Here is a 9,024-nt window from a genome sequence, read left to right on the forward strand (position 1 = left end):
TTATTATGTTTTGAAATCAGTGGTAAATGTAAACAGATGTATAGTATGGCTACTGTAAAATTGTGGACAAGACATTTCTTGACAACACTACTCAATTTGCTACACCACAAAAGAACCAACCACAACACTGTACTGAAATGGTCTAAAAATGTTTGTTCAGGCTAACATCCCCAGAATTATAAGGCAGGTTAGGTAGGGATTTTATTAAAAAAAACCAACATGCTTTTCTTGCAAGTGTCACTTATATATTGACGTTGTTATTGAGCTATATGATTGAATGTCAAAAATTAATGACAGTTAATGCATACAAAAAATAGTTTTTACGGTCAGAAGCCATTTCGTTTCTTTTTAAAAAAAAATACATGGATCGGCTGGGTTACCTGAAACAAACACTTCTTTGTTAGGCCTTAGCGTTGCGGTTATTTTTTCTTTTAAAGAAAGATTATTTATTTCATGAAAAACAACTATTTAATTTGACATTTCTTTATTTTTGGAGAACTTCACCATGATTGTCATCATTATCATCAAATATAAATCAAAATAAAATGTACAACAGTCAAAGTATCTGATTTGCTTTCAATATACGCTATTTGCCAAGGGCTTTGGGAAAGAACAATCCACTTTAATACAAAATCAAACCATTCTTTATATATACTTCAAAAGTGTTCACATTTAGAAGGTAGAATGCCTAAATAAGCTGAAGAGAACAAATATAGACACATTTACATGATTGGAGTACATATATTGCTTATAGAACCCAAGTATTTCTTAAAAGGACACTCTTATTCAAAATCAATACATTAAAAATCAATACATACACATGTATAACAAACATCAATTTTGACTGATAAACCTTTAACTACTTTATACTAAACTAGAGATTGCTTTTTTGAAAAAGCGCTTGTCTCCCCTATTGTGTGGTTGTAGCTGAGAAAAAATAAATGATGGACATAAAAAATGGTAATTTTGGACTTGAGACGAACCAATAGTGAAGTTTGGTTTATTCACCCTTATTTAATAGTGAAGAGAAAAACGTGTTGTTGATTAATCTTGGAAAATGTAAACGAAGTTTGCATTGTATGAAGTTCCTGGGCGCAAGCGTTATTCAATTATTTATCGGAAAACCTTTTTTCAGCTCAAGGTCATTATGACCTTGACCTTTGACCTACTGATCACAAAATCAATAGGGATCATCTACATGACCAATTTGCATACCAAGTATTAAGTTTTTGGGTGCAAGTGTTCTTTAGTTACTGAGCAGTAACCGTTTCTTCACCTCAAGGTCAAGGCAACCTTGACCTTTGACCTACTGATCTCAAAATCAACAGGGGTCATCTACTAGTCATGACCGACTAGCATACCAAGTATGAAGTTCCTGGATGCAAGCGTTCTTTATTTAATGAGCGGAAACAAAGTGTGACGTACAGACTGACGGACTGACTGACTGACTAACGGACCGATCACAAAATCAATTGGGGTCATCTACTAGTCATGACCAACTTACATACCAAGTACGAAGTTCCAGTGTGAAAGTGTTCTTTAGATACTGAGCGTAACCATTTCTTTACCTCAAGGTCACGGCGACCTTGACCTTTGACCTAGTGATCTAAAAACCAATAGGGTTCATCTACTAGTCATGACCAACTAGCATACTAAGTATGATGTTCCTGGGTACAAGCGTTCCTTAGTTATTGAGCAGAAACCATTTTAAGCTGAAGGTCACTGCCAACATATTGTTTTTTACCTGAAAGTAACCTTGACCTTTGACCTTTTGATCTCAAAATCAATAGGGGTCATCTACTAGTCATGACCAACTAGAATACTAAGTATGAAGTTCCTGGGTGCAAGCGTTCCTTAGTTAATGAGCAGAAACCATTTTTAAGCTGAAGGTCACTGCCAACATATCGCTTTTTATCTGAAGGTAACCTTGGCCTTTGACCTTTTGATCTCAAAATCTATAGGGGTCATCTACTAGTCATGACCAACTAGCATACTAAGTATGAAGTTCCTGGGTACAAGCGTTCCTTAGTTATTGAGCAGAAACCATTTTTAAGTTGAAGGTCACTGCCAACATATTGCTTATTACCTGAAGATAACCTTGACCTTTGACCTCTTGATCTCAAAATCAAAAGGGGTCATCTGCTTGTCATGACCAACTAGCATACCATGTATGAAGTTCCTTGGTCTAAGTGTTCTATAGTTATTGAGCGGACACGAAGTGTGACATACAGACTGACTGGCGGACCGACTGACGGACAGGGCAAAAACAATATGTCTCCCCAACAATGGGGAGACATAATAATGCATTTATGGAAAATATTAATTATATTTATAACAAGATTGTAACTGTGTATTTAATCGCAGAAAGCGCAAATATGTTAAATGATTGGTTAATGCTAAAAGATTTACTGTGGTCTACTATAGTTTCAAAAGGTAGAAATACTGTGTTTTATGCTCAATTCATTCAAGTTTAACTTGGTATCCTTCATAAGAACCATTGTTTTCGACATTTATTCATCCTTTTTGGAATATTTAAACAATATTATTAATTGTGGTAAATCTTATCTGGGAGTAAGAATGCATCTTTAGGATTTGACTACCCGGTAAGTGACATTGTTTTTGACTGTATGTGACAAACTGAATCTCCCAAACATTTTATCAAGGTGAAAATTCTGATTAAGTTTGAACACATGTAATCTGGCCAAGCAATACCAAGGTTTGATTCCATAATGTTTTGAAAATACAACATAGTGACGTCCATTCTGACCGCATGTAACCCAGTTTCAAACTAGTCAACAATTTCATCAGTTAAACCACTGTCATTAAGTTTCATGAATATTGGCGCCTCTAGAAATGTCACTTCTTAAACCAAGATTCTTGCTCGCTGTATAGCCTTTAGAAATGTCACTTCTTAAACCGAGATTCTTGCTCGCTGTATAGCCTTTAGAAATGTCACTTCTTAAACCAAGATTCTTGCTCGCTGTATAGCCTTTAGAAATGTCACTTCTTAAACTTAGATTCTTGCTCGCTGTATAGCCTCTAGAAATGTCACTTCTTAAACCTAGATTCTTGCTCGCTGCATAGTCTCTAGAAATGTCACTTCTTAAACCTAGATTCTTGCTCGCTGTATATGATAATTCGTGGCTTTGGTTAGGAGATAACGGTCCAAGGTGGCTAGAGATTCGTCGAGGGTTGTGCTTCTTCATAACATCCTTTCCACTCATACCAACATCGTCGATCAAGTGACACATCAAGATCTCTTTCTTCAGCGTCTCTAAGTATGGATAGGTCTTCTTCTCTTTCACTGGGTATACTGGGGATATCAGGGTTATCATGCAGTACACTGGTGGTGAGTAGGAGAACCGCTTCGAACAATACATTAGGATGTGCTGGTTGAAGTCTTCCAGGTCAGCTGTACTTCTGAAAGAAGTATACATTATACTAGCAATTAAAATAAATTAATAACCTTAACCCTTTATATAACTAAAATTTTATTGTTCATTACACAGTTTACCTGTAGTCTGCAAACAAAACAAAAAATATTTTTTTACAAAATGAGATCTGATCAATGCACTTCATGAAGTCTTAAAAACAAAAGCTGAAAGGTTATATAAAGATAAACAATTCTATCCCCTCCTCTTTCTTTGTTGATTACGGTCGAGGTCACATGTTTCAGTTATGCATATTCTTAACAACCTTAATCAAATTCCTGACATCGTGGTGCTTCAGAGCATGGTGTATGACAAATCTCCCATGTTCTTACCTGACAGAGACATCTTTGTTATGCTGAATTTCCCTTTCCAAATGATTGTTCTGGTCAATGGCTGCTATGAGGTTCATCATGCGGTACACTGGTGGCGAGTAGGAGAATCGCTTCAAACAATACATTAGGATGTGCTGGTTGAAGCCTTCCAGGTCAGCTGTACTTCTGAAAGAAGTATACATTATACTAGCAATTAAAATAAATTAATAAACTTACACATTTATATAACTAAAATTGCCAGGAAATGTCACAACTAAACATAAAACCATGTTTAATGACACATAGCCGTCCGGCCAAACATTTTACAAGATCACACAAACCCACATCTGTGCGCGCACACACACACCCATGCAAATACACACAAGCTTAACATTAATTAGAACAAGAGCACCGCGAAACGGAGCATTATACGCCCGAAGAAGATTCGGCTTGAGGTCCTTTTAATGTAGTGATGATTTGTATAAAGTTATTTGAAAATCGCTTTATTAGTTACCAAGTTATGGCCCGGACACGGAATTGCTAACGGACGAGTAACAAGATGTGGCCCGGAAACAGAATTGCTAACGCCCCCCCATGGTGATTCTAGTCTTTGAGGTATGGACCTGGAAATTGTGCGTGACACATCCTTTTAATGTAGTGATGATTTCTATAAAGTTATTTGAAAATCGCTTTATTAGTTACCAAGTTATGGCCCGGACACGGAATTGCTAACGGACGAGTAACAAAGATGTGGCCTGGACACAGAATTGCTAACGCCCCCCATTGGTGATTCTAGCCTTTGAGTTATGGCCTGGACATGGAATTGCTAACGTCCCCCCCATGGTGATTCTAGACTTTGAGGTATGGACCTGGAAATTGCATGCGACACATCCTTTTAATGTAGTGATGATTTGCATAAAGTTATTTGAAAATGACTTTATTAGTGACCAAGTTGTGGCCCGGACACGGACTTGCTAACGCACCCCCATAGTGATTCCAGTCTTTGAGGTATGGACCTGAAAATTGCGCGCGACACATCCTTTTAATGTAGTGATGATTTGCATAAAGTTATTTGAAAATCACTTATTAGTAACAAAGATGTGGCCCGGACACAGAATTGCTAACGCCCCCCCATGGTGATTCTAGTGTTTGAGGTATGGACCTAGAAATTGCGCGCGACACATCCTTTTAATGTAATGATGCTTTGTATAAAGTTATTTGAAAATGACTTTATTAGTGACCAAGTTGCGGCCCGGACAGGACTTGCTAACGCACCCCATAGTGATTCCAGTCTTTGAGGTATGGACCTGGAAATTGCGCGCGACACATCCTTTTAATGTATTGATGATTTGTATAAAGTTATTTGAAAATCGCTTTATTAGTTACCAAGTTATGGCCCGGACACGGAATTGCTAACGAACGGACAGACAGACAGACGGACAGACGATGGAGGCCATAACATAATATGACCCTTCGGGCGTATAGAAATGAGCATTATCTGTGTTTATTAAGTAATAATTGTGCACAACCTTGAAATTTATGTCAATAAAACAGATTTCAACTGGCAAGTAAACACAGGTTTTAACTGTGAGTACCGGTAAATAGTTTAAGCGTACTGACACAATGATAAGATGAAATAGAAACCTAAATAAATATTTCCACACACTGAACGAAATAAAAAAAGTTTGCTGGAGCCCCAGACTTAATGTCTCAAAGATGGGACCAAATTCAAATCTTTTGATGAATTATGATGCAGTTACTTTATGAAATGCTTATTCCAGCTTTCCTACATAAATAGCCTGAATTCCCTGTTTTGAATACTTTAAGTATAAAAATACAAATTCAGGGTATGACTTCAAACTTTGACTAATATTGGATTTTGAAAGAGTCAAAGCTTACTACATTAAATTTATTTATCTGAAGTCTAGAAAGTATGCAATCTTCGATAGATGGTGCTTGTCAAGGACAATGACTGTGAGGACTTTAAGGGTACTACTGTTGTTTTTCTTGTTAAGCGGTTTGTTCCTCTTCTCTGGATTCTGGGGCCCATGACTTCACTTGTAATATCCATCCTGAATCAGGAGAAGTCACTCACGCTCATCCGTCACATGATGGAGGAGAGCAGTCAAGATGCCCTAAAATAAGAACATTTTTTACCTCCGTGTTTATGATTTTTAAAGCTGCATTCTCACCTATTGACTGTGTAAACAACTTTTCTTTTTTTTATGTTGGAATTCATTAGCCAAGTTTAAATCTGGGAACCAGTGAAATAAGACTGCTGACCACACAGGGAAGTGCAGTCATTTATATTTACATTCTAAAATTGATATTGTATGGCTAAGGAGATTTGCAGTTTTCCAAGCGATTGAGAATTGTTCTATGGTGAGTTATCTTATTTGACACAAATGAAGGCATTGACGTAAAAAACAGCAGATCCTTGAAAAAAATAAATAAAGTTTGTCGAAAGATAGCCCTAAATAAATAACTTGCTAAGGTTTACATAACCTTTGCATTAAACTATTAAAGTTACAACTGTTTAAACACAAACCTATACTGCAAAGAATGTTTTGCTACCTCGCTGTCCATTTCCCATTCCATTTGAATTTTCAACGCTTTCCATCTATTTAAATGATGTCTGTGATATGCATGATGCTGCAGGGATACTACAATAGAATCATTTTCAAAGAAATCATTTACCCATGTATTCATCAACATACTCAAAATGCTCATCAATGGTCACCAGTAACTGAGAGTGACATCCTGTTGTTTTCAAAATGCATATATATCTGACATTCACATCGTATTCATAATATGCAAAATGCACATGATCCTTTAAAATTACAATGCTCATCATTAACAAAATGCACCATATAATCATATTCACAATGCTCGCCATATTAACAACAAATTGCAATATACAGAAAAGTTGGCGAATTCATCCTCTCTCAATTACCGTTAGTGGAGTTGTCAACATCAAGCCAGTGCAAGAAGGGTTGATGTAAGGTAGGTAAGGTCTTTAGGTCAGGCAGCAAGTAGATGAGGTGGTCATGATTATATGTGGTCAGGTGAGTTGCCGCCCTGGTGACATTTAAGGAAGGTTGTGCTCCTTCTGACCAGCAGATGAATCGCCTACACAGTTCTATCATGTGGGAACATGGAAGTCTTCTGGTAATGGTGAAGTAATGGACATTCATCTTCGGTGAGTTATTCGAAATCTAAAAACCAAAATATATGAATTGATCAAACATTATCAACGACCAAAATTTCCTAGTTTATAAGCAAGAATATCGCTAGAAGCCATACGCCCATTTTCTATTAAAAGGCAGAAATTGTTATACAATGTGCTGGTGAAAGGTAAATTGTTGTAGTATTATTACAAACAGTTGGGAGAATTCATAACATGGTAAGAAATGGGCAGGTTTTAGAATAAAATTTAGTATTTTTCAAGAAATGAAAAAGCAGCAATTGAAATTCACAAATATCCGAAGACATGGCCTGGACAAACTACATTTTGTAAGATTTTAAAAAACTATCAGATAAGGGGAGATAACTGAAAAAAATCCAGGGCAGGATTATGTGTCTTTGGTAATGCAGTTCATTTTAGCATCTATCTACATTTCAGTTCAATAAATTTTAAATATTTCCAACAATATGGCTTGGACAAGTACACATAAATTTATGAAAAATATCAGGTAAATAGGAGGTAACTAAAAATATGCAGGGTATGATTATGGTTCTTGTGCACTGTACTTTCTCTCAATGCCATCTATCTACATTTGAAGTTTCATTTCCATTCTTTTAGTTATGTCCAAGATATGGCCTGAACAAACACTAATCTGAAAAAAATGGTTAAGGGGAGACAACTGAATTAAGGTAGTAAGACCCTAATGGGCAAAAGCAGCATATTTCAAACTATGATTTGATTGATAATTTCTTAATTTGAATCTTATACTGGAAACATAAACACAAATTAAATGAAATTTTATTTGAACTTGAAATACCCATCTCCGATTTCAGATTTTTTTCACCCGAGATCCTTTATTTAACTAATTTTTCATCATTTTGGTAAAAAATAATTTCATAGTAACATGAAACATATTTGCTGTAAGAAATAATACACTATTAAACACATCATCAACAAATATAATGAAACTGTACTGAAATAGCCATATATATGGGTTACAATTTTAACTTACTGTTTTGACCATGTTACAATTGGGACATCAAAGTTTAAAAGCAAAATCAACAAGTTCTAGAAATATCTATGAAAAAATGAGTTTGAAATTCCCAAACACCTACATCAGCCAGGCCTGTAATGAAATCTTCAAAAGCTAATATCAATATATAGAAATGAATTAAATTCCTGTTTAACAAATGAACTTCTGTAAAAATGTAAGCTACTAAGTAATTCTCCACACAGTGTCACAATAGCTACGACTAACACAAATGTTAATCTCATTAACAGTGACATTCTATGCTAAATGTTCATAGTTTCAAACCATGTTTTTTTGCATACCCAGTCTGCATAAATGTGCATTGGTAAAACATTCAAAAATTGTGTGAATAATCATTTCAAATACAACTCATGAAAGTCTAAGTCATTCTACATTTTAATCGCATGTGTTGTTTTTTAAATAAGCACATACGTGCATTGGTAAATCATTTGAAAGTTGTATGAATAATCATTTCAAAGATAATCTTTATACAATATGCCTATAGGACTCATGAAAGTCTAAGTCATTCTACACATAATGTCACTGTAGCGACGACTAACACAATGTTAATCTCATTAACAATGACATTATATGCAAAATGCTCATAGTTTTAATCGCATGTGTTGTTTTTTTACATCAGCACAAATATGCATTGGAAAATCTTTTGAAAATTGTATAGATGATCATTTCAAAGATAATATTTTACAATATATGCTTATAGGACTCATGACAGTCTAAGTCATTCTAACACATAATGTCACCGTAGCAACGACTAACACAATGTTAATCTCATTAACAGTGACATTATATGCAAAATGCTCATAGTTTTAATCCATGTGGGTTTTTTTGTAAGCACAAATGTGCATTGGTAAAACATTAAAGTTGTATGAATAATCATTTCAAAGATAATATTTACAAAATATGCCTATAGGACTCATGAAAGTCTAAGTCATTCTACACATAATGTCACCGTAGCTACAACTAACACAACGTTAATCTCATTAACAATGACATTATATGCAAAATGCTCATAGTTTTAATCTAATGGTTTGTTTTTTTACATAAGGA

The 9,024-nt window shown here is 35.2% G+C and overlaps 1 protein-coding gene across 2 annotated transcripts; it reads right to left on the reverse strand.

The window, feature by feature from the left end:
- Positions 1-988: 988 nt before the first annotated feature.
- On the reverse strand, positions 989-7,358 carry LOC128217971 (uncharacterized). 2 transcript variants are annotated; one of them, XM_052925453.1, is made up of 5 exons: positions 6,696-7,358; positions 6,317-6,405; positions 5,642-5,877; positions 3,764-3,928; positions 989-3,420 (listed from the first exon to the last, which is right to left on the reverse strand). In XM_052925453.1, exons 4-5 carry the CDS (start codon positions 3,886-3,888, stop codon positions 2,823-2,825), a joined length of 723 nt encoding a protein of 240 aa, XP_052781413.1. In that variant the 5' UTR covers positions 3,889-3,928; positions 5,642-5,877; positions 6,317-6,405; positions 6,696-7,358; the 3' UTR covers positions 989-2,822. The 2 variants fall into 2 exon arrangements, with proteins under 2 accessions (XP_052781413.1, XP_052781412.1); XM_052925452.1 differs by lacking the exons at positions 5,642-5,877; positions 6,317-6,405; positions 6,696-7,358 and having other exon boundaries at positions 3,764-3,991.
- Positions 7,359-9,024: the final 1,666 nt, after the last annotated feature.

This window comes from Mya arenaria, chromosome 14, assembly GCF_026914265.1.
Source record: "Mya arenaria isolate MELC-2E11 chromosome 14, ASM2691426v1".
Lineage (NCBI taxonomy): Eukaryota > Metazoa > Mollusca > Bivalvia > Myida > Myidae > Mya > Mya arenaria.

Excerpts from the sequence above, each read along its gene's own strand:
- LOC128217971 (XM_052925452.1), bottom strand. The coding sequence starts at position 3,945 with ATGTATACTTCTTTCAGAAGTACAGCTGACCTGGAAGGCTTCAACCAG. Across the intron at positions 3,421-3,763 it reads AACAAAGATGTCTCTGTCAG|AAGTACAGCTGACCTGGAAG; the intron begins GTAAGAACATGG and ends TACTTCTTTCAG.